The sequence below is a fragment of the Musa acuminata genome, chromosome BXJ3-2, assembly GCF_036884655.1.
Source record: "Musa acuminata AAA Group cultivar baxijiao chromosome BXJ3-2, Cavendish_Baxijiao_AAA, whole genome shotgun sequence".
NCBI lineage: Eukaryota > Viridiplantae > Streptophyta > Magnoliopsida > Zingiberales > Musaceae > Musa > Musa acuminata.
In genome coordinates, this window is record NC_088350.1 from 20,529,335 (window position 1) to 20,555,000 (window position 25,666).

The following is a 25,666-nucleotide window of genomic DNA, read 5'->3' on the forward strand; positions in this document are numbered from 1 at the left end:
AGTCCTCATCTCGCATCACGATCATCCAGATGTTTGGACGTTAGTTAAGAGAATAAAAAACAACTTTTCGACCACAGTGGGAGTCGAACCCACGACCTTCTGATCCGAAGTCAGACGCGCTAATCCACTGCGCTATGCGGTCGGTGATAATGTGATGCTCCGGTTCTCGCATCTCAAAGCATTATATTAGTGTCCGCATCTCACATCAGAACCATCCATCAATGTTTCCACAATTAATAAAGGGGATTAAAAAAATAATACACTGCTTTAAATATTGTGCTGATGATTCTCGCATCTAAAAGCGTTACTTTAGTCCTCATCTCGAATCACGATCATCCAGATGTTTGGACGTTAGTTAAGAGAATAAAAAACAACTTTTCGACCACAGTGGGAGTCGAACCCACGACCTTCTGATCCGAAGTCAGACGCGCTAATCCACTGCGCTATGCGGTCGGTGATGATGTGGTAGTAAAGCAAACATTTTTTCTACACAGAAGAGCTACGCAAAATCAAATTTCTCTTTTGACAGCTCGTGTCATTTTGGAGACCACCTGTTAGCAGTTGCACTCATTTTTTCTGCACTACCATTACTTCTGTCCTCTACATCACATGTTAGCAGCTTGCTTGGATGAGTTCTTGGATTGCTCTTCAGCAATTGAAGATAGTTTCTTGTCGATTTCAGCGAATACATCTTCCTTGGGGGCATCTCCATTGACCTGAAGTGAGTGGTAAAAGAGACAGAAGGATTAATGTTCAGGATGACGTACTCGTGAAGATCCCTTTGATCTGAAGTGAGCTAATACAGATGTCAATTTTATCGGTAGGTCTCAACACTGATTTCTGATATTGGAGTAGTGTGCACACGTGCATGAGATAACAAGAAAACATACCTTAAATATGATGTCCTTATATACTGAAAGTACATCATCGACATTCTGATGATAATTCTGCAACCTTAGTTTTACCTAGAAAAAAGAAAACAGTTACCATGTAATTGGGTTAGCAATCTTCCTAAAAAATGAATCAAACAATAATTTACACATATGTTGACAAGCAAACATGGTCGAGGAATAAGGATCACCGGTGAGGTAGGTGATGTACCTTTTCTTCTGTATCATCAAAACGCCGTGCAAGTCTTGAAGAAATTTCTTCGTTTTCAGGTGGTGAGTACTTCAAATGATACATTTTTCCAGTAACAGGATCAAGTCTTTGCCCAACCACTCTCTCAATAAGGTTTTCTTCAGATACCTCTTAAAATGTAGCAGGCAAAAGTAGACATATCTTTTATCTTGTGCACCGTGAGATATCACATGAAAAATTATGAGACTTTCAAAAGCTGATACTGCAACAACAGTATGGAAGATGAGCATCTTGACGTAGGAAAACAATGATGAAGCAAATATTTCGTTGCTTTGAAATATCAAATATTCCCTAATCCTTGAATCATGGTACATGCTGCAGCCATTAATGTGACATTAAACAAGTGGCCCTTTCCTAAGGGCTTAAGCTTTTGGAAATTGTGGTTACCCAATCATCTCTTTGAGAACAAGGTTCACTATTGCCTGACATGGTTCGGTAGAGTATGACAGATTACCACTGCACGGCCAAGGTAAATTGAGCTGTATTCCCGCACCGAACCTCTATGGAATGGTACTGCTGTGATACAGGGTTGGTTACACCTAGTACAAGGTGATGCAGGCTATATATCAAAAGGTATTTACATTTTTTTCAGTCGTTCTTAAGTTTTTTTTTTTATAACTCAGTATGTACCAGTGCACCAAGAACCGGTATGGACTGATATGGTGCTGATCTGAGCTCTGGTCAGTACAGCACCATACAAAATTGAATATGTTGAGTAGGTAAAGATTTGAAATTTGGAAATTATTTAGTGAATTCAACAGAAACTACTGATAAAAAATATTGCAATGTATAAGTTAGATCATAGAAGATTTTTACTTTCTTGCATTTGTAGTTAATGGCAGTTTCTCAAAATATCACCCAAATAGAAAAATAATGTCACGCAATTCATTAGTAGTTGGATGCCTACCAATGAATTCTATACTAGTTTGGTAATTAGAGAATTATATACAAAAATTATCTATACAAGCAAACACATGAAAACTCGAGAACTTTCAGTATTTCAGAGAATATTGTCATTGTGATGTAGACTGCCATCATCAAAATATGTCCAAACTGTTGCCTCCTATAAAAGTAAACTTGGAAAATAGATGGACGTGCCAGAAATGATAAATCTGTTTCTTAGTTATCCTACGTCTTAGGATTATGAGCTTAGATCATAATATTAAGAAGCAAAACTCTAAATCCCCTTGAACTTCTGAAAGGTACAGATAAAAGTGGAATATGATAAAATGTTTACATAATTAGAAAGAAATTTGAGCTTAAGCTAGGACATTTCAGAATATAAACAGAACAAGGTTTTCATGCCTATGTATTAAGGATTATGCTAATTTCAGTACCAGAATGTTTTCCCCTAGTCTTTTTAAAACTAGTTAATCTTAAAGGATTGTTGGTTATCATGCCAAAAACTCACAATGGTCACATGAAAAGCCATTCCAAGGTTAATTTAGTTGCGAACCATGACACAGTCAGTGACAGATAAAACAGCCACATACAATATCAGCAAAAATTTTTACTGGATCTTTCATGTAAAACTCTCTTTTTAGTAAAATAAGTTTTTATAAGTATTGATGGTTAGGAAGTAGGAACGAAGTGCAGCAACCCTAGAAAAGAATAGTTAGACATGCATCAGAGATCAGTATGCAGTCTGAAGGGTAAGATTCGCAAGGAGAAATGCAAACCTCCAGGAGAATGAACATGTCAGGTCGGACACCAAGATCTTGTAAAGCATTCGCCTGGGATAAGCTTCTCAGATATCCATCTAAGACCCAGCCACTTTCTTCAGCATCTGGTTGGCTAAGACGTGCCTTCACTATCTACAAGGCACAAGCTCACAGTTAGTTTACGATCGAAGTCAGTGTAACGATAATAGAACAACTAGTTCCAAACTGTGACAACAACTTCATCAGGCACCAACATCCCCTTCTCCCTATACTCTTTGGCCCGCTTTCCATTCTCAGTCTCTGCTGCAACTTCTGCTCTGAGCAAATCACCTGCAGCCATGTGAACCAGACCATACTGCATTAAGAGTACTACTTCATTCAATCTATATCTCTTCAAAAACAATTCCAGATCTTTAAATTCAGGTCATCAAGTAAGTTTCAATACAAAGATGAAAATTAACCAGTTAGCAAAGAAACTTCCTTTGAGATTAAAGCTAGCAGAGCCACTTAAGTATGTGATTCCGATCGACAAGTAGATGAGCTTCCAAAAGCCTTGCAGCTCAATGTTGAATTACAGACTTTAAAGATGAGAGAAAATGATTGCTCACTGAATCATTAAAAAAAAAAAGAACTGCAATAGCTATTGAATGATCACATTCTAAATTACACATTATTCATAATTTAATAATTATTAGAATGATGATGATTCCAATATGAGAGAATGTTATAAATCTTTCTTCCTCATGTGTTATAATTATATATTTTGCTATAAATAAGTATATTCATGCAAGGTTCACCTTATTGGGCCAAATCGGTGTACCAACCAACTACTCGATAGTACGGTATGGTACCACTCTCTACTGACGTCCCATGTGTCAGTACAACGGGGCGTACCAATGACATCGAAAAATGACCAAAAATAACTCCAAAAAATCCTTTAAAATAGAAAAAAAGTTAGATTAAAATTTTTTAAGTTGAAAAAAAAATATAAATTTTGTATAAATTTAGTAAAAATAATATAAATTAGCAAAAAATAGTGATATATATCTTTTTCGAAATTTAAGGAGTAGTTTTGTAATACGTTTCAGACCATCCTTTCATTAATATTGAATTATCTACCAAAAATTATTTTAATTATTAGATTATTTGTTAAACAATTTAAAACTTAAGATTCAAATAAATTAAGTAATCGATCGACGGATATACTTGGTTGCACCACCAAAAAGAATGACGGAACTCCACAGGCGGTAGAATGTGGTCCTCGATCCTTATATATCTATATATCAATTTGATATGTTTGTCAGATCCAGTCCTAAAATTAATCCCACGACATAATATATTGATAAACCATATGTCATTGGTATATCAATGTGGTGATAATTATACTTTGACCATCGTGAACTATATATGTCTGAGGTGACTCCTAAGGCAAGTATGATTATGGCATATATTAGTGCAGAGCATAGAAAATGTCGAAACTTTTACTTTTGTCACTGATCTGCTGCTCCATACCATAAGATCAATTACTGTACTATTGCTCGGAGAAGACTAACCATCACCATATTGCTGCTCGAAGAAGAATGATCAACTATCATGTAGAGCTCCATGATCTGGGTGGTATGCATAAAATATTGCTCCTCAATCTATGCACTATTCTCAAATTGTGTAAACGAGATCATCAACTCCCCAACGTCGCCACTATCGTCGGTCGAGGCACTGCTATCCACATCATTGTCATGTCTCCGAACCGAGTAGGCTATTAAATGCGATTGAGAAATATCTACATACCTTTGATTAAAGAGTTCTTCCTCTAAATTAGGTGTTAAGCCTTCTTAATTAACCTCCCAAGCTTATCCAATCCACAAATCATAGATTCATGAATTCGTGAAGTTTTAAGAGAATGCAAATATGAGAATGAGAGAAAGAAGTGAGTTAAAAAGAGACTAAAAAAGCATAAGAGTTTAAGGGATCTGATCGTTGGAAAGGGTCAGATCTAAGCTGTCCATTCATAACAGTCAGATTCCGACCATTACTAATAGGTACAAGTCAATAACGATCAGGTTTCGATCATTATCGAGCGGTACAAGTTAGTAATGATTAGATTTCAATCGTTATTGAGCAGTACAGGCCCATATCAAAGTGATACAAAACCTTTAGTATATATATCATCTGGTACAGGTGGGCTGCGTACCAATCCCCTGTTGGACTGTTGCGTACCGCCCGCGATATACCGGGACCATGCATCATGCTCTTAACAAGTAAACATTGGTAGAGATAGAAATTGGACCTTCACCCAAATAAAAGTAATACAAAGATAGATCATATTACTGTAAACAAATAAAGATTTGTTACCTACATTTTTCTCAATTAGTTCACTCTGTGTTCCCTTGCCAGATACAGGAGCTCCCCATGTAATAATCTTCACAGGCTGCTCCAGCTTCATAGCCACTCCCAACCTTAAATTTATTACCTAATGGATAATAATTGGAGAAGGAAAAACGAAACGGCTGTTGCTTTTCTTGAAAGCTACCACTCAAACCCTAAAAGCAAATCAAAGTTGCAAATTTTCCAATGACTAGTCTCGATTCGAGATAAAAAGAACAATTTTGGCAGGGGAACCAAACTAGTTGGAGAAAGAAAAGAAATCCAAATTTTACAACAGATGAAAGATCACAAACGTTACCCAAAGAAAAAAAGACGCAGTAAGCGAGAGAGAGAGAGAGAGAGAGAGAGCACTTGGTGACACCTGATACGAAGAGACTACCCGAGGTCTCCAAAGAAGAAGGGCCACGGATGACGGCGACGGGGTCGCGGTTGGAGGCAGAAAGAAAGGTCAAAGGCGTCGTATTTGTCACCGCCTTGGCAGATAAAGCAGAACGCACCAAAGCAGGAGTCTCTCTCTCCTCTTCAGCTGGATTGCAGTATAAGACACACTAGCGTGGAACCCGGTGCTCCGCTAAAGTCAGGATTCGAAGCACCTCTTCTACCTGAGATCAAGTTGTGATCTTAATGTGTTCCAGGAACATGTTATTTCCTGTTTCTTGGTTTCATGTTACAGACTATGCTTCTCATGAGCTGGATGTAACATCACCACATCGTAAGCACCTTCCCGTTCGTATCATCATCATCAGCTCCTCTTCCATTGCAGCAATGTGGCGCACACTGTGATTGTTACAATCATCTATCTTTGTGAGGGTGGAGTGTTGCTGGATGAACTAAAGCTATTTTAGCTTCATATTATTGTTTTCTAACAATTAACTCAAGCTTTCATAGCTCAGTTGGTTAGAGCACCCGTTTAGTAAGCGGGAGGTCTTGAGTTCAAATCTCAATGAAAGCATTTTTGAAGTGGAGTTCACTTTTTCTATAGTAGATAGTTCCAGCTGCAATTGTCAACGGCATTTGAATCAATCTGTTCTTCCTGTCTTGAGGGAATCTGCAAGTCAAAACTCATGAAAGAAATCTGAGAAAGCCTATGTGAAGAAGCTTCAGCCGAAGCTGCCAATTGTTGTTTCTGTCATTCTACATCACTTGTTCTTGTCTCGAGGGTAACGTCCAAGTCAGAACTCCATGAATGTTTCTATGGTTCTACATCAGTTGTTCATTGTTTTGAGGGAACTCTGCAAGTCAAACTCCATGAATGAACTTGTCACCTTGTTTCTACTGGGATGGTCACTGCACCAGTTGAAGTTCCTCATCGGCCATGAATGCTACTGCATCTCCTTCTCACAGACAACTGCTGTGATGTCACTTGGTTTCCACTGTGATAGAGTTCTGCGGCAGGTGGAAGTCCCTTGGCCATGGCTGGACCTGCTGCTGTTTGGAGGAAAGGGAGACCATGAAAGTGACCTCAATATGAATGGTCTCTCTTAATGCTGCAGCACAAGCACCTTTCGCTTTTGAGCTATTAGTAACCTTCCTGTTTCTTGTTGAACCACTGCTTCATTTTTGTCTTCTCCTCTCTTGTGATGATGATGATGATTGCTGAAGAGTTTAGAGGTTGATCACAATAATTGTTAGCCATGTCAATGATTTGATGATAAAAACAAAGGCAAACCAGTGAAAATGTAATAACCATGAAGCAGTGCAACTATACATCTAAATGCCATTCTTCTTTCATGGTTATTTTCTATCATGATTTTGAGGTGATCAAAATTATTCTCGAGGAAAAATAGGCAAAATAATGAAAAGTAAATGACAACAATTACTGTTTCTTATTTTAGCAGAATTTTTCTTTCTTTGCTTATAAATCTGATTTTTTTTTTTTTTTTTTTACTAAAGGATTGAAGGTTCAAAACCTTATTTGATAATTTTTATTGTCATCCTTCATCGAGGTTCGGTGTTACGAAGGATGTGCAACGAGTTTAACCGATAAAAATTTTAAATATTAATAGTAAAGTTTTGGGATCAAATTCTATTTTAATTACTTAAAAAAAATATTTTTCTTGGTAAGAGAAAAGTCAACAGTCTTGAACAAGGAGATTTTTTCTATCAAATCTGATATTGGTCTGATGATATTTCTCTACCAGACAGATATAAATATACAATACATATCAAGACAAATTTACCTCAACTATTTATATATTGGGTCAACCATTCCATTATTTGCATGTTAATTATTATGATCAGGATTGGTGTATACTTGTGAATGATTCCACTTGCTGGGACATGATGCAAGGGAAAAGAAGAACCAGAGCTACAGAGATTTAGTTGGACTTGTTCTTTAGCTCCTACCTTTATGTCTTGGATGCTTTCATGGGGACCCTTCTTTGTTGGAGATGAAGTCACCTTATTGGTATAAATCATCCTTGGAAAATGGTGCAGATGATAAGTACTGTTTTTTCATTCTTCTGTTCTCAACCAAATGAATGATTTTGGCCTAATCACTAATCAAGGAAAAATTATGATGAACAAAACTGAATAAGAAATTATAATGAACAATCTACAAGTATATCATGGCTAATTTAAGGAGTGATTTCATCCCTTGTTTGGGTATCAATTGAATCCAATCTCATCAAGGATCCAATTAGATGTTCTTCATCTATTGAAACATCATTTAGGATCAACTATATAGATGTTTTATTGTTAGCGGGCTTTCTAAAAATATATTTTTTTAATTAGAAAAGTATTTAAATCTTTTATCATCTCTCTCTATCTCTATCTCTTTTTGATACTACTAATATAAATTGATTTATATCTTTCAACTATAGTATCCTCGCTCATTACTCTTTATCAAAATTATAACTAATTATTCATGAATGAGAATTGTTTTTCCCTATCTTTCCTAATAACTTCAAACATTCACTTCAATATTTTGGAGAGTAACACGAAAAAATAATTTATCATTTAAGTTAACTAAAAAACTTTAAGGAATAAAACTTAATATTGGGTTGAGAACCACAAGCTGCTCTTCTGGTCCTTCAAAAATATTTTTAAGGAAACATAGGTAAATCATTTTTCAACTATTAAAATATTTAATACCCTAAGAGAATAATAACAATAATAATAAGATTAACATTGAATATGAGAGATTTTTTGAGATTATAAAAATAATAAGCCCAAGAGCCTGGATTGAACCATCCTGTTATCCTTGTATCATTTTGAGCTCTGGTGGTGAACATAGAGAAAGTATGATATCAAGTTCCTTAATTCCTCAATGTGCATTGCCCTGATGTGTCTATAGCTAGAAATAATATGCAGCAGTTAACAGCCTTGTGAATCAAAGATGAATGTGTACGAATGAAACATTCAGCTTCCTTCTATGCAATCAGGTCTTCCCCTACCTTCTTGGTCATGGTTATTGTCTTGCTGACAGTGGACCCTCGTTGCATTGTGTGGTCTTGAAAGCATTGCTCCCTTGTCTTCCTACTTCTCCTCTTATCAGACAACCCATAATTATTGCAGCTCGTGTTCTTGCTCATAGGTTATCGCTTCGAAGCAAAGGATGTTTGGCCATTGTCATCCTTGGGCAATTTTTTTCACCTTCTTCTTCACTCCCTTGTCTTCTGTTCTCTGAAAAAGACCTACTGTCCCCTAAAACATGTATTATCATTATCATCATCATTAACAACAAGAAGAATGTGAAAAAGTTTCATGTACATGTCCCCTTTGAGTCTTTTTAGGTGATCCATTCCTTTATGCTCCTGGATCACGGTGCCTCTACCAAGGCATGCCTGTGAGTTCTCTCACCTCAGCTTCTCCCTCACTCATTCCCTTTCCTTCATGTGGAGTTGGTTCAGGTGTCTGTGTGTGTGATCACTCATGCTTTTTGTCAAAATAGACTATACACATGATGGTTCTGTGCCGTGCTTGCAATTACACCTTGTCGTTGCTCAGGAACAGAGTACTGCTTGTCATGAGAAGCTTGGAGATCCGAGGTAGCCAAATGCAGATGCTGTTGATTGCACTTGGACTTGCATCAGCCGGAACAAACCTCTTTTCCTTGGAGCACCATTGCAATCAAGTCTTCGAGCTCAGGAAACCCGCAGGTTTGTTCTTCTTCTACCTTTGGTTCCCATCAGTTTGAGATCAACATGGCCAGCCTGCTTCTTTGTTTCCGCTTCGCCTCTGATCCCATTATAGTCGTATATTCTAGTGTGGTAGTTGCAGCTTCTTCACAGTTTGGAACTTTCTCCATCATAGCAAGGCACTGCTCTTGACAGTGAAATTTTGTGGAAGCTACTTGGAGTTTAAATTGATTGTGGCTCGTGCTGGCATCAGGAAAAAGGTTTGGTTACATTCCTGTGCTTCTGCTGCAAAACATACAGATGCTTGCATCCGTATGTTTTGGAGATCTTCTATTCCTGTTCATTTCGAATCATCTTTTTATGAGTAGCAATTACAGAGCATTCTGCTCCATTCTTTCTTTACCCTATTTCACAATCTTATGGCTCCGGATTCACAAGCAGTCAGAACTCTATTCTCAACTCATCTGAGCAATTTGATTTGGTTTCTATAGTCTATACTACTCTCGTATATTGCAGTAAACAGTTGTAAATTGCTGTGCATCCCTGATGATATGATGTTCAGATAATGTTTGCATATTATTCTTTCAGATTTAATAATGGGTGGTTCAGATTAAGATGAAAGTATGGATTAGACTGAGCTCCCCTTTCACGTAATCTTTCTGATCATGGCAATATTAGACTGAGTTTTAGAGTCTGCTAACTGACCTATGCTGATGTACAGGGGCCAACTGCCATGAATGGCTTTGGAGAGACACCAAAGCCAAGGAGTTGAGAGTCCATCAGAACTAGCTTGTGACAGGGATGTCTCTTGGAAGGACTCAGGATCATCATCCATGAGTGCCATCACGTTTGGATTAGCTGCCACTGCAGTACTAGTATCTATGTTTCTTGTCATGGCAATCTTTGAACATCTAATCATACCAAGGGTGTCCTTCTTTCGGTCGCGGAGCAATTCACGAGGATCCTCGGAAACCGGCCAGCTGCCTGTGCAGACTCACCTGCAGGAGAAGATTCAGGATTCAGTAGCAGTAAGTTATCCTGCAGATCAGAAAGAGTCGATTATGATTTCGCAATACCTTTCTGAACTTTGTCATGCAAAAATCACTGCATATGATTCTAGTATCAGCCACATGCTAAGGTGGTGATCTTTAAAGAAAACATACCATTTGGTGATGGCAGGTTGGAGCTCAGCACACATCTGATCTGTCTGTGCTAATGCCGGGACAAGATTATCCTACCTTCATTGCTCAACCTGCTCCTCTTCCTTGCCAAAGAGAGGGCATGCACTGGCCTTCACATGGTCCTCATGTATCCTACAAGTAAATGATGTCATCTGGTGCAATTCCATTGGAGAGAGATACTGCAATTCCATAAAGCAAAATTATTTATATCTTCAGCAAATGGCTCTGAGATTATTATGTAAGAAATGCTTTCATGAACTGAAGTTCAATGGTTCTGAGACACCAAAAGGCCTTCAGATCTCAGTAAGTAATCAGATGTCAATGCAACCCATTTTAACTATCAGGCATAAAGAAAAGAAAAGTCAATTGGATAAATTAAAAAAAAACATATAATGCAAAAATGATGCAGAATTGGATAAAGTTAAAGAAAACATCCACATGAAAAGATACAAATAATAATTTAAAATGATGCAGCTCATCTGGTGGAGTCAGAATTGAGAAATGACATTGAGGTTACACTTTGATGAAGAGTTATAATTCTCTTTAAATAATTGTTCAACCCTTTCAACACAAAATTAGACTCTCAAGCTTTTTGACTTTCCTAACAACAAATTATGAGAAAATCATACTTCTCATTTTCTTCAATTTAGTTGTGCCTTCAAACCTCAGCTCAAATGTGCCAGTGCACATAAACAGTCCAAGCCAACACCAAAGCACATCAGTTAGGAAGCTGCAATTCAATGCTCAAATAGCACATGAAATTAGTAACCTGTGCTCAGACGAAGCACTTTCTTATATTACTCTTCCTTTTCAACAATTTATCTTAGAACACTCCTTCCGAAAGCTCTCATTCATTATGGATAATCGTCCGAAGCAATGTTGAAATTTCAACTTCTTTCAGTCGAGATCTATTGTACTTTCCGGCCCACATCCTACAGGTCTCTGTTGAGAAGTTTGGATGAGAGGCAATGGCAGTCCGGCAGGTCTCTGTTGAGATACCAAAAGCATCAATGTTGTTGATCTGCATCTTCTCTGCTGCCTTAGGCCACCAGAGTTGTCCACCAACAATGGTGCCACAAAGAATGTACAAACCAGTGGACTGAGGAAAGGACCACAACGTCAAATAATTTTTGGAGGTATTCCATGAAATCCTCATCAGGAAGGTCCAAATAAACCTCGACAATGCTATCCGGGCAGACTCAAAAGGCTCAGTGGTGTTGTACACAAGCCATGAGGATGATGGTAGTGGAGGTGGACCTGCAGCACCAACGGTTCCCTCGCCTTTTGGGAGCTTCAACCTGTAAACATCAAACATCAGCTCCAGAAAAACTTTGGAAATGAGACATACGACCCCTATTTCTAATCTTCCAAAAATAACCATTCAAGAAATTATCATTTTTCCTGCCCAAATCTAAAAAAAAATATTTACAATGCTTTATAGGTTGGTTTTTATCCACAAAACACTGTATAATATTTTTACTTTGAAAATAATATATAGTGTTTTTAAAATAAAAATTATTTTTGAACTAGTCTTATAATGTATTTAATTTTTTTTTTGAATCTGAACAGAAAAATATATGATAGCTTTTGGGAGTTATTTTTGATATTTTTAAAATAGAAGATCACTAGTTGAGAATTTTGAAAAATAGAATATCATCTTAGAAAACCCAAAAAAAAGATTGGACAATTGCTCTTCTAAATATATCTAGATTATTACTTTAATTTTACAGCAACTAGGACCCAGCTGCAATATCCCATATTGTAAATTATTTCCTTATATAGCAACATAATCAGATATTGTGTGTCGATCCACTCCTAATAAGTTAAGTAATCATGAAAGGTTGAAATGAGGGATACAGGGCAATTATATATTACTTCTATAATTAGTTATATTTAGTATTTTATTCTTTATATTTTTAAAAATTATATTGAAATCTTTATACTTATGAAAGTAAAACATTTTAACTCGTTGCTCCAACAAAACTCATCAAGGGTATGTCAATATAATTTTTAAAAATATAAAAAATTAAATATTAAAATAATTAATTAGAAAGGATAATTTATAATTAACCCGAGGAACAAAACTAATTCTCCCACTAATTATAAGCTTATGGGAGAAGGCATGGCATTGATCCTAAAAAGTCTTTCATCCTAAAAAGTCTTTCTTGCTCTTGTAAGAGGATTCAGAAACTAAGCGGAGACGATTGCTTTCCTGCAACCTTGTATGAGTTATTCCGAGTATAAGAACGGAATTGGGGATGACTGATCGCACTCAGGAAACTCCTCCGCTCTTCAAACATTACCAGTCATCTACATGTGTTGCAGAGTAGTCACCTTGTCATCTCCAATTGAAGCAGGGAAGAAGCAGCGTTCGATCAACTGGGCCGGTCTGTCGTCGGATCGGCCCTAGTCAAGATGGGCCGAGCCGTCATTGTCGCCACGAAGCCGAAGCGTCTTAAAGCGAACCAAAACCCTTACGCCCCGAAACCAGCGGCCGCGGCGTCATGGCAAGCTTTGCGCGAAACCGCTTCCTCCTCTCCCGCTCCTATGCCTCCGTCGCGGCCAAGTCGAACTTGGCGAAGCAGAGCCCTCCCTTCGAGCCGGCGCCGGCTGCTGCGATGGTGAAGGACGGAGAGGAGGTCCCCGCGCCGGTCATCGGCCGGCCCCTCTCGGATATCCTCAAAGAGCTCAACAAGAAGGTTCCCGAGTCACTCATCAGGACCCGAACCGAGGACGGCTTCACCATAAGATACATTCCTTGGTTTGCCCTCTTTCCATCATCTGTCACCAATCTTATGTAGCTCTTCTGGTTCGATCTCGCAGGGCATTTGATTGATATCTTGCGTTAGGGTTTAAGCAGAAATGGAGAGTCATGATAAAGAAGAAATCTTTGGTGCTTAGGGTTAGGTTAAAGGCGTAGGAAGCAATTGTTGCGGGCGTTGCATGTTGTTTTGCTCTTAAAGTGTCGAATGTGTTATTCTACATTTTTTTTTTGTTTGATTAAATTGGTCATATGTGTTTTATATTTCCCAAAAGATAATGATGAATCTTGAAGTTGTTACATTAGTGCTTCAGCTTAATTGTGGAATAATAATAATAATAAAGAAATCCCTGAAAAAAGTACAGAAGATTAAATCGGTGTTATTCTACTTTTTTTTGTTTGATTAAATTAATGCCATGTGTTCTATATTTCCCCAAAAAACAAAATGATGAATCTTGAAGTTGTTGCATTTGGGCTTCAGCTTAACTGTGGAATCAAGAAATAATAATAATAGAAGTAGAAAGTTTGGGATTCTGAGTTGCTGAGTGGAATTCTAGTTTTGTTAATTAGTCGTTGCACGAAGAGGTAAGTTCGCAGTTTACAGTAAAAAGGATGACATGTAGTTAAGTGCTGAAGAGGTGAGTTGAGTTTGGGTTTCAAATTCATCTGTTGGTTGGAACTTTGTGCTACTGTTACATAATCCGGATGTGTTATTGAAGCTGCCAAAGTTTTGCATGCCATTTTGTACCGACATTTTGGATGTACGTGTTTAGAATGTTTTTGATAGAAAACATGAGAAAATTGTTTTTGATCAGTGTTTCTGGTTGAAAATTGTTGATTTATAAGCATTTGAATATGTCTGCATCAATAAATGAGTCTACATAAATGTTCATGTTACTATCGCTGTTGCCTTGTTTAGCTGTTAAATTGCCTGGACAAGTTTGTTGATCACAGATTGATGGTGTTGTTCTAGACATCCTTATCAGGTTCTTACCATGTTTGCAATGGTCTGTTTTCTTATGTAAAATTCAGATTTGAGTCCTGAAATGAGAAGATGAAAATTATACCGTACTCTAGGTTTCAGATGTGGCTAGGTTGGTTTCTTGAGTCCAACTAATTCATCTTCTCTGCATCTTTATACATATATTTTCTACTTATTTCTTTTTATTCCATGAGTTGGTAGTTTTTAAAGTAAATCTTAATTAAGCAAAGCATTATTTGGATTTTTCAAGTAAGATCCTGCGATGCTGCTTTTAAAAAACATTATTTGCCTATTTGCCTGCCCATTGCTGTCAGAAAATGAATGGGAGTATTAGAACTATCAAAACAATACATGCTATTTCCTTGGGATAGATGAAATTGTGACTAATTCACAGCACACTGTTAGCAAATGTATCTGTATCCTTAAAATTTGTGTATGTATATCTGGTCTGTCTGCCTTGGTGAAAATCTAAGTGAATATTTAAGGTGGAACAACGCAAGAAACCACATAGAACATCTCCTTCCCATAAAACTAAGTTGAGTAGATGGGGTTTCAGTACAATTCTTCTTCTACTACTATATATGAACGTTCATCTCCTTATATGAAAGATGAGCCTTTGCTTACCTTATGGTATGGATGCTGTTTTACAAATATGTTCATATGAGCACCTGTTGCGAGTCTTCATTTCACATCCATTTCTTGCAGGCATTTCGTCAATCGAATTCTGAATTTACATGCTCCTGGTAAATAATTTCTTCTGGTTTAAGTGACTTTGGCAAGATTCAGATATCAGTGCAAATCATGAACATTTCGAGCACTTGTTTCCTTTTCTGTAGAATGGTCTGGCGAGGTCCGAAGCATTGTTTATTCAGCTGATGGAAAGTCGGTCTCTGTTGTTTATCGTGTAACTCTATATGGAACTGATGCAGAGGTACTTTTTAATCGGGCTCCTTTCAGATCTACGATAACATTTAGAAGTAAGATTATATTCATATGTGCATGTAGGGCCTCCATACCATCATGATAAATGTGTTAGTGCATGTAAAATACCATGGTCCAACATTAACATGCCACGGTGTAGTAGTATTTGATGAAAGTTCTTCAAGTCCTGAGGAAACATTAGTTTGTCTGTATGAAGTTACTGTGGGGAACCTGCTAGGCTTCAAACTAATGACATAAATGTTTAGATGATTGGAATAGATCTCCAAATGCATAATGATCTCTGATTTTTTTCTGCCTATTTGGATTCCATAGCCATCCATTCATCATTTATCCTTCAGTTCGGTGCCATATTCTATTGTAAGAACCTCCTCTGGTATTAATATTTATTTCCATGAACACAGGCATCCTCCTCTTATCTACTCTGCTGATGAAAGGTCCTTTCTAATGTCTCTTCCTCAGGTTCATAGAGAAGCTACTGGAACAGCTTCGACCACGGATACGGACTTCGGAGACCCGCTGCAGAAGGCAGAAGCAATGGCATTCCGGCGAGCATGTGCACGCCTTGGGCTTGGACTTTATCTTTACCATGAAGATATGTTATAAAACTACAATGGTTATTTACCACAGCATGCATAACCTAGATTGCTTCAGATTTTGATTTGGAGAATTTCACATTTTCTGCCCCTCGAAGCAAACATGCATGTACTCATCAGAACTACTCGCTACGTTTTAGTTTTGTCCTTTGGGTTGATCTCACTGCAAACTCAATGTGTGAACTATGTTTATTGTCATGAGATGAGTGGATCATCAACAAAATCAATCAAAATGGGCATGGCTGATGGTGGTATCTTTTCCATTCTGCAACATGGTTTAGTTGGTAAGTTCTACTTAGAGATCCTATATGTCTACTAAGCTCCAAACTTAAATGTGCTCAAAGTTTAGATTGGTAGTGTAAAATAGTTAAAACTCCTGTTTTTCTTTTCTTTGGCATGTCTAACGTCACATCTTCCATTTTTATGTGGAACTACAAAGTAATCATTATGTAGCTGTGGAACTTTTAGGGCTGCCCCTAATATTGACTGCAATTCAAACCAATTTAGATCAGCTATTAACATAAACACATAAAGGATGGTCCAATGTACAAGGTCCCCATTGATGGGTGATGTCGGGTACTTTGCAACTCGAAGCATAGTCGCATGTCAGAAAGAAATGATTTCACCGTGCTAGCAAGGGTCAGGATATCCTCTAGAATATTCCTCACTTATACCATGTCTACTCAGATCCCCCAAGCACAATTGAATCCTCATGCCTACACACTGCACCTAAAGATCGTTGTCGAATGTGTTGTTGACTTATAGGATCCCCCCAAGTGGAGTTGAATCCTCATGCCTACACGCTGAACGTATCTCGACTCATCCCTCTGATGCTCGAGCTGATCAAAGAATTTTTTTCCCACATAGAGAGAGTGCTGGAGAGTGAAGAGAGACGAGTTAGGTTATTGTCATAAGGTCTTCTATCTATCTATCTATGATCATAATCAGAGGTTCTTAGTTCTGCAGGTAAGAAAATATTCTCAAGAGTTCTTCTTCATTCAAAAACTAGTTTTCATTGCAAATGATACTGACATGACAGATCGGACAACTGAATTTATCGTCACCACATTAAAAAATATATATATTCTTGAGAATCTTTCCGTTGTCACCAAATTCATATTAATTCTTGCATATCCTGCAGCTCTGGCTCATATTTGCATCAGTAACTGCGATACTACATCCCTAAGCCATATATGCCAGAAAAATAAACAGAAACAATAACCCGAACATAGACTTGTAGCACTAAATGAATCTGAACCTTTAATGCAACAGAAAAACATTTCATGAAATCAAAATTTACCAAAGAAAAGCTGCTTCTAGACGAATAAATCCGGAATTTCAAGTCAAATCTGTTACTCTCTTGCCTGTCTCTGATTTCATCAGAATATTTCTAATACTAAAGTTCTTGTTCTAATTATCATATTTATCCTTATCTAGTGTTTTTTACAACAATGATTTTACAAAAGGAAAAAAAAAAGGTCTAGTGATGCTTGAGTTCAACCATTGCATCTTTTAAAAGGTGTTTTGGCTTCATAGAAACCTTCTCAATGTTTTGTGAAGCAAACCCTACAGTGCATCATTGAGCACCTAATAATAGCCTATACTAAAAAACAACTGACCATATATGCGGAAAGAAGGAAAAAAATGAGGAGCAACACAAGGCAATAAAAAGAAGAGGAAGAAACGAAGAGGAGCGCATCCATTCTGCCTATGCTACGTTACTGTTATTGCATTTGCTACTGTTGTATCTCAGAGAGAATTAGTCTGATGGAGAACATCTCTTTTCCATAAAAAAAAAATAACTAATGTATTTTTAACTTCTGCCAAGTATGGCTAATCATTTATGAGTCAACATCCACAAATTTTTTCTAGTTGGAAATAGTAATTATTGTTTTCATAACTTATGATTGTTTAATAATCATCTTTCACATGGAACATATATTTATTTATAAAGATATCCTAACTTATTTCTCTTGCTCTTGCCTAGTTGGATACTTGGATATGTCTATATATGGTTGCTTGCACTTGCCTCCAGGTTTATATTGTCGTTTACCCCTAAAACTACCATATTTTGCAAGTTAAACCTCTAATTACTGATTTAATCTTCTTTGTAACCTTGAACCAAACATTACACAAAGGTCCATGTTGATGTCTAATTTTAAAAAAGTTGTGACACTGAACCAAACATTTCAACCTAGAGTTGGGACTTGGGAATGACCAAAAATAACACATCAAAACTCAAATTTTAAATTTCATATTCAGATCTCATTAAGAAAAAAGTATATGTGAATCCATGAATCCACTTTATAATTTTTCCCCATGACCCTCCTCCAAACACTACTTAAAGGTCCATGTTTGAGTTTATTTTGAGAAAGCCCCAACACTGAACCAAACAGCACAAATAAAGGGTTTTCAACCTATAGCTAGGTTGGTCCAAGCTAACGTACCAAAAGGCGAACTTGGAACTTCATACTCGGACATCATAATAAAAAAACTCAGGATGGTATACATTTGACCTACTTAGCAATTGATCAAACTACACTTTCAACGCACATCCAGAAAGCTTTTCTGTACTAATAAAAAAAAAAGTATGGAAGAATCGAACTATAGTAAATCTTACATAGTTACATTTAAACATTAACGGAGCGACCGAAATCAGTTCAAATGGAACATGTCCCTCATCAATAAATTATAGCTAAATACAGATGAGATGAGTGTGTCTAAAATCTTAGTGAACCAATAAACCAATAGCTTCCTATGTGCACATCATGCTTTCTCAAAATTTATTTAAGCATTTTAATTACTATCTCCATAAAGCTACATTCACTAGATAATATCTATCCAAATCAAATGACAGGTATGACTCTACAAGCATCAACTGCTCCCATTGACACATCCTAATTCTTGATAAATGTAGGATCACATAAATGGTATGCCACAGCTCACAGGCAACTCTTTTGGACATGGACAAGGAACCATCTGGATACAGAACTCATCCCCACACTGACTATAGCCCACATCACAATTCATGATTCTAAGCCAAAATATGATTATAGGCATTGCACATGTTTTTACCATGAAAGTGGGTTTAGAGCATGTAGGCACGATCACAGAGCTAACTAGAAGATACATATTAAGGTAAGGCTTCCATAAGCATATCATTTAATGATAATACAGCAAATCAACCAAAATAACAAAATATTCTACATAAAGCACATGGGAAGGTCAGAAAGATTAGACCTTCAGTTCAAATGATTCATGACAAAAACTTGCCCATAACCATGCTGAGATAACATAAACAAGTCCTATAAACAAGTTTCTCTTCAAATTTATACATCCAAATATAATAATACCACATGCATTAAATTCAAATCACAAAAAAAAAAAAAAGAACGAGAACACACTTCATCTGAAATTTTGCCAATGCATAACTATTATAGCAAAAGGACAACGACATAATGCACTTAGTTCAATAGCAAAATATTTAGAAGTTTGCAAAGGACAAATAGGCATGCCATGTTGCTAAAAAGTACAGAGTTTATCAGATAATATATAGCAGCTTTTAGAAATGATCACCATTAAACAGATCATCTTAACTGAACATTAAGTAACCCAGAGCAGGTCAACGCAAAGATCACCACCATAGTACAACAGTTCCTACCATGCAGATCCTTACACTCTAGCTCCTGAGAGAATAACTACCATCATGACTTATCTTTAACAAAATAGCAGAATAATCCATGTAGAAGCACTTCCATAACGATAACTTTCAGAAAAATTTAGAAGCCAATTCTTCTGTGGACAAGAAGAGAAGTTTTGAGTGGTATAAGTTGTCTAGTTCATAACTGCTACCTGTTCTGTTTGAGAAGCAACATTGCCTGAGTTCCCAGCAAATAGCCCTTGTATCTCCTGACTTCGTCCTGCATTGCCAAAAGTATCAAACACAAATGCAGTGAATTCAGGGGAAGCATTTATCTGGCTTCTTAGCATCTGTTCCAACAACTCTCGTCCTCCATCCAAGTTTCCTTCTTTGCACAGTTGAGTAACCAAAACCTCAAAACTTGTTCTATTTGGTTTAAGCCCCCTCTCCCACATCTTCCCAAAAGTCTCCAATGCTTGATTGGTCCTCCCTGCCTTCACCAATCCCTCAAACATCATGTTGTAGAATCCCACATCAACCCTAAAGCCAGGGCTTCCCCCACTACTCTCGATTGTCTTCTTGAAGTACTCCAATGCATCGTCTGTCCTCCCTTCCCTGAAGCATGCATCGACCAGAAACTGATAAGTGGTTGCATCCGGATTGACTGACTTTTCAGGCATTTCTTCGAACAGCTTTTCTGCCTCAGAAAGCAATCCGTTCTCACAGAGCTTCCCAATGATGTTATTGAAGCAGCTGACGTCCATTATGCATGGTTTCTTGGGCTGCCGGTGGAATACCTCGATGGCTTCCAAGATCTTCCCTTCCTTGAAACGTTGATTCACCATCAAATTATAAGTGTCTGTGTTGATAGCCGTGAAGCTGGGTGGTGTGTGGTTCTCGAGCATATTCTCAAACATCTTATTGGCCTCGGCCAACTTATCGTGCTTCAGCAAAGTCTCGATGAGGGTGTTGCAGGTGACGGGGGTCATCTTGAACTGTCGGTCAAGCAGCGACTGGTACGACTCCATCGCCTCCTTGTCCATCCCACGCTTGAAGTAAGCCTCCATCAGGGTCGAGTGCACGACCCCATCGTAGACCAGGCAGCGCTCACGGAGCTCATCAAAGAGCTCCAGGGCCTTCTCCATGTTCCCACGGTCGATAAAGCCAGCCATGAGGGTGTTGTAGACGATGGAGTCGGCGCCGTGGCCGCGGTTGAGCATCTCACGGAGTAGGTCGATAGCTTCCTGGATACGGTCCGCATCGACGAGGCCCTTGGTGAGGTGGCGATAGGTGACGTAGGAGGGGGAAAAGGGGGCGTTGTCGAGGACGTGGCGGTAGACGTCGAGGGCGACGTCGACGCGGCCAGCGTTGCAGTGGGCGTTGATGAGGATGTTATAGGAGACGACGTTAGGGACGATGTTGGACTGATTGAAGAAGAAGGAAAAGAGGGCGACGACATCATCAAGGCGACCGGCGCGAAGCATGGAGGCGGTGATAGCATTGCAGGTGAAGACGGTGGGGCGAACTGAGGAGAAGACGGCGTGGCGGGCGGTGGAGGACGCCGCGTCGAGGTCGCCGGCGCGGATGAGGGACTGGACGCGGTTGTGAAGATTGAGGCGGGGGCCGACGAGGGCGGAGGTGGAGTCCGGGAGGCGAGGGGCGTTGGGGTCGCGCGGGGGGCGCGGGGCGTTGGGGTCGCGGCGGAGGGCGTGGAGGGGGGGCTCGATGCGGAGGCGGCGCTTGCGGCGGCGACGCTCGGCCGCCGCCTCCTCGGCGGAGGAGAAGGCGAAGGGGCGGGAGGGAGCGGAGAGGGCGCCGAACAGCAGGGGACGGCAGCGGTCGGGGGCCGCGCGGAGGGAGCGGAGGAGGAGGAGGTGGCGGTAGAAAGACATGTTAAGGGCGAGAAGGGGAGGAGCGACGGCAGCAGCGAAAGGGCAATTGGGGCCAAGTAAAAGAGCCCCCCTTTTGTGGAAGCAAATCGATCGGCACTGGGAATGAAGAGGAAGAGAAAACCCTACTGCTGTAAGGGTTTGCGGAGGGGATCGTATCTTATTTATAGGATGATGACGCAGCGGATTATCGGATCGAATACCAATCGGATTTAGAGCATGATCCGAACCCGATAACTGTATATTAACGGCTAATTATCGGCCTCATTGCTTATCGGATCCGCATGAAAAGCTCCGAACCCGAATTACCGAGTTCCATTGGCACTCCAAATTCTTGGATGGGTGTAAAGTATTGTAATTAGGTTAATTCTATAGTTATATTTAATTATTTCATAAGTTATATTTATTTATAAAAATATATCGTATAGTTCGACTTTAATATTCTTTAATGGATTGCCAAAGAGTTTGAATAGTTTTGTTTTATTTTGTAATTAAAGAAATTAATATCTCTCTTTCCTTGTCATTTATGAGATGACATTAGGATTCTAGAAAGAAACATTACAATTTCCATCCTTCACACGAAACCATCAATTTCTTTAAAACTTTTATCATAAAATTTGTGAATATTTACTTAAACAAGAAATATTTGGCTTCGAAATATAAATTAAGCATATTGATTTCATTATTGGAATTTGGAGTTGATTTAATCTTTCTCGTTTTTAAATCCCCTCCCCGTTGCAAGGGGATTCACTTGATATATAATTAAGGCAAAAGGAGTTGAGTTGACCAAATGTGTTATTGTTATGTAAAAATTTATTTATTATCATGAAAATTTTAATGTAATATTTTTTTTTACTCTCAATGAATCTATTTAAATTAATTTATATATTGAATGATATGATCAAATATTGTCATTAAAACTCTCAATTGTTCCCTAAGTTAATTCTTATTTTAGTATAATAATTTCTTGATACACAATAAAAGGGCCCACACATGCATCCTTAACCCTATAAAAAAAAAATACACTTCATAGTTTTTGAATCCTTGATGTAATTTTCATATGACAGGCTCAAGAATTAGACCAAGGTTGAATCTAAGTCCTTAATGAGTCAAACAATAAGAACATAAGTTATCACGACTAAATATGAATTGTAATTCATAATTAACTAAAAAATTGAACTTCTAATATATGAAATTTAAGGTCCATTATTCTTAAAAAAAGTTGACCCCTACTATTCATTAGTTATATCTTACACCAAGTAAAAAAAAAATCAGAATTAAATTTAACTTATTTATGTAGATATGAATAAAAAATTTAAAAAAACATGAATGATCTCATTTAATATCTGTAAATTATAATTTAATACTATATATTGGGACTAAATAGAAAATCTAACTTTTGTATAAAATCAGTTTTAATATTTGAAATTTCTAGTAGTGAAAGTTGGATTATTAAAAAAAAAAAGAACTGATCCATCATTTTCATTGAAAGATCCTTATCTAAGTAAAATAATCAAAGCAAATCTCTATTAGTTCAATGTTCCTATCTTGATTAAGAATCAAAAAGCTTATTATGAATATTACATTTGCTAAGTGTCAAATACTCAGAGTTGCAAGCTTAATATCGGGAGCTGATTGAGCTTGACGGAGTGTGTCTTGTAAAAACCAAGTCAACGATATTTCCAATTAAGGGAGTTAGCATTCTTAACGATAGTGTAATATCTCATTAGTCCCACATTGGAACTGGACAATGAGTATGATCGACTTATATGGACCTAATGAGTATATTATGATAATTTCTATTTAAGCATTTTGATTTGTGATTGAAATATCAAAATGAAGTTATTAATCAATTAACTCATCACACATCGTGATAAAGAAGGTCTTACTAACTATCGAGATTTAGTAGGAAGTTAATCCATAAGAACTATTTCTTGAGATTGTCAAACACTACTAGTCAACAAAATTATCCGAAGTCTAATTCAGGACTAACTAAAATTTGAACTTCTAATATACAAAGCAAAAACACTTCCACTAACAATGCATGGAATAAAAGACAGGTGATCACTTTGTAGCACAACTGGTAAGAGATAAAGTGATAACATTTGACTATAGGAAGAACATAAAGATCTCTTAGCATTATAACAGTACTTATCTACGTGAGCATTTTATGTATGAATCCATGCTTCTCTTTTGGAAGTTCATGCATCATATACTCTGCCTATTTCCTCACATTTTGGTCCGCATGGCACACCACAATCACCTCAGTCTCTTAAACCTTCCTATTCCCCTGTGTAGCACAATAGGTAAGAGATGAGCGATAACAGTTCAACATAGGAAAGACATGCATGAAGATATCCTAGCTTTGTAATAGTACATATCAACATAACATGTATACGCACAATAAACCTAATGTGAATCCCTACTTATTATTCTCTTCTAAGTTGTTTTTAGAAGCTCATGCATCATGTCCTCACACTTTCGTCCTCGTATCACACCACAAATATCCTCAATCCTCATCACTTCCATTCCTTCTCCGGCGAGTACCACTAACATGGTGGCCGCTACTTTCTCTCTCACTTACTTTCTATTCCAAGCATCATCTCAAAAAATATAATCAATAATAATGAATAAATTTTAATATTAAAATTTAAATTAATTTTTTTAATAATAATAAATTTTAATAATAACAAATAAATCCTAGGATGCATATCTTTTAATGTCATCTAAAATATTTTTTTCTAATTTTTAAGTGTGATCTATAAATGCATGATCCTATGAACAATGGAATAGAAATTAATGAAAGATGAGAGTAGATGAAGTTATGTCTGTTTATAGGATCTAGAATAAATAATTAGAAGAGTTATTCCCAAAAGAATTCTATTATAGATTTTTTTTTCTTTGGACGATAACCCTATTTAGAATCTAATTATAATTATAATATATCTTATCAAATTAAATAAGATAATATAATCTAACATTTTTTCATTTAGCTCGTTAATTAATAAGATTTTAAAAAAATAAAATAATAATTAATAAAATAAAAATTAATTATTTTTTAAAATATATTCTAAAAATTTTGAAAAATATTTGACACATGGCTACAAATATTATAAAATAAGTCAATAAGTTCAATAAATATAATAATAGTATATTAAATCCAACTACTAATACAAATCATAGTAGTTGTATGTCATCAATAATATACTCTTTTGTGCCACAATACTGTTAGTCTTTTCTAATACAGTCTATAATGACCCTTGAAATTTATCGTGTCAAGATAATCTTATTATCATATTCAACTATAATATGTACATATATAAATGTGAATAAGATAACATCAATAAATAATTTTAATTACATAAGTAAAAATATCAATTATAATATCTACTCAAACGTGCATCATCATATCTTTATGGGTTATTCATGAGCTCAATCATAAGAATATATTTATTAAATATCTTTGATTATAAGGTCTTAGTAAATGGATCAATAATCAATATAATAGAATTTAGATTTTTAATTGACATTAGTTATTTCTAAACTCTTTATCTAACTATCAAGTATTTTATACTATAATACATAGAACTATCAAAGTATTGATCATTCTAAAAAAAAAATTACTATGATATATTATAAATTATCTTTAATGACTTAGTAATTGAGTCTAACCATACCAAGTCCTAAAATAAAATCTCACATTCATCAAGCTTAATTAGTAGTCTCAAAGCATGTCTTAAATTTACTTCTATTTTTTTGATAATATAATTTGTAATACACTATTCTTGAAAATTATTGCTAATATAAATATAAATCATAAAAATGGACTCCTAAGGCAATGTGTAGAATCAACATATGAAAATCATATCATTTCAAGTTAATTTGATCTATGAGCATATAATATTTATCCCTAATAGGTATTTTATTATTTTATTTGTAACATTTCAATATTTATCGGTGAGCATTCCTTGTTATAAAATTGATATAATAGATTAGCATAATCTTAGCATATAATAGATTTTTAATTATGTATCCATAAAAAATATTTTTTATTTATTTTTTTCTATGTTATTCTTAAGATATTGGCTTTGACCAAAATTTTCACTTACGATAATAGGCATCATTAGCCAAACAAATTTGCATACTAAAGCTCTCCAATGCTCAATTAAATTATCTTTTCTGATATAGTCCTAATAATCTTTGAGATATATCCCTAAATATATCAATGCTCATAATATAATATGTCTTATTCATATCAATTATCTTTAAATTCTTAGTGAGAAATATCATTATCTCATGTAATAAACCATAATTACAGACTAATATAATTAATTTGCTCACATTGAACTTCAAATATAAATATTGATCAATATTTTTGTAAATATAAAAAATAATAATATTATGAAATTTTAT

At 36.5% G+C, this 25,666-nt stretch overlaps 3 protein-coding genes, 1 long non-coding RNA gene and 3 other non-coding genes across 7 annotated transcripts; 3 read left to right on the forward strand and 4 right to left on the reverse strand.

The window, feature by feature from the left end:
* Positions 1-68: 68 nt before the first annotated feature.
* On the reverse strand, positions 69-142 carry TRNAR-UCG (transfer RNA arginine (anticodon UCG)). Its single transcript has one exon. It is a non-coding gene; the product is annotated as a tRNA-Arg (tRNA).
* Positions 143-379: 237 nt separating this feature from the next.
* Positions 380-453, reverse strand: TRNAR-UCG (transfer RNA arginine (anticodon UCG)). The gene has a single exon. It is a non-coding gene; the product is annotated as a tRNA-Arg (tRNA).
* A 56-nt stretch (positions 454-509) lies between these two features.
* LOC135631426 (adenylate kinase, chloroplastic-like) lies at positions 510-5,847 on the reverse strand. The gene is made up of 6 exons (XM_065139090.1): positions 5,158-5,847; positions 3,028-3,156; positions 2,820-2,954; positions 1,102-1,248; positions 891-965; positions 510-716 (listed from the first exon to the last, which is right to left on the reverse strand). The coding sequence occupies exons 1-6, from the start codon at positions 5,242-5,244 to the stop codon at positions 606-608; spliced, it is 684 nt and encodes a 227-aa protein (XP_064995162.1). The 5' UTR covers positions 5,245-5,847; the 3' UTR covers positions 510-605.
* Positions 5,848-6,064: 217 nt separating this feature from the next.
* TRNAT-AGU (transfer RNA threonine (anticodon AGU)) lies at positions 6,065-6,138 on the forward strand. The gene has a single exon. It is a non-coding gene; the product is annotated as a tRNA-Thr (tRNA).
* Positions 6,139-8,842: 2,704 nt separating this feature from the next.
* LOC104000515 (uncharacterized) lies at positions 8,843-10,621 on the forward strand. The gene is made up of 5 exons (XR_010494387.1): positions 8,843-8,973; positions 9,135-9,286; positions 9,381-9,525; positions 9,987-10,293; positions 10,445-10,621. It is a non-coding gene; the product is annotated as an uncharacterized LOC104000515 (long non-coding RNA).
* Positions 10,622-12,912: 2,291 nt separating this feature from the next.
* Positions 12,913-15,990, forward strand: LOC104000221 (DNA repair RAD52-like protein 1, mitochondrial). Its single transcript, XM_009422208.3, has 4 exons — positions 12,913-13,207; positions 14,895-14,932; positions 15,026-15,120; positions 15,591-15,990. The coding sequence occupies exons 1-4, from the start codon at positions 12,951-12,953 to the stop codon at positions 15,732-15,734; spliced, it is 534 nt and encodes a 177-aa protein (XP_009420483.2). The 5' UTR covers positions 12,913-12,950; the 3' UTR covers positions 15,735-15,990.
* Positions 15,991-19,128: 3,138 nt separating this feature from the next.
* On the reverse strand, positions 19,129-21,391 carry LOC104000222 (pentatricopeptide repeat-containing protein At1g10270). Its single transcript, XM_009422209.3, has one exon. The coding sequence runs from the start codon at positions 21,254-21,256 to the stop codon at positions 19,559-19,561; it is 1,698 nt and encodes a 565-aa protein (XP_009420484.2). The 5' UTR covers positions 21,257-21,391; the 3' UTR covers positions 19,129-19,558.
* Between the last annotated feature and the right edge of the window lie 4,275 nt (positions 21,392-25,666).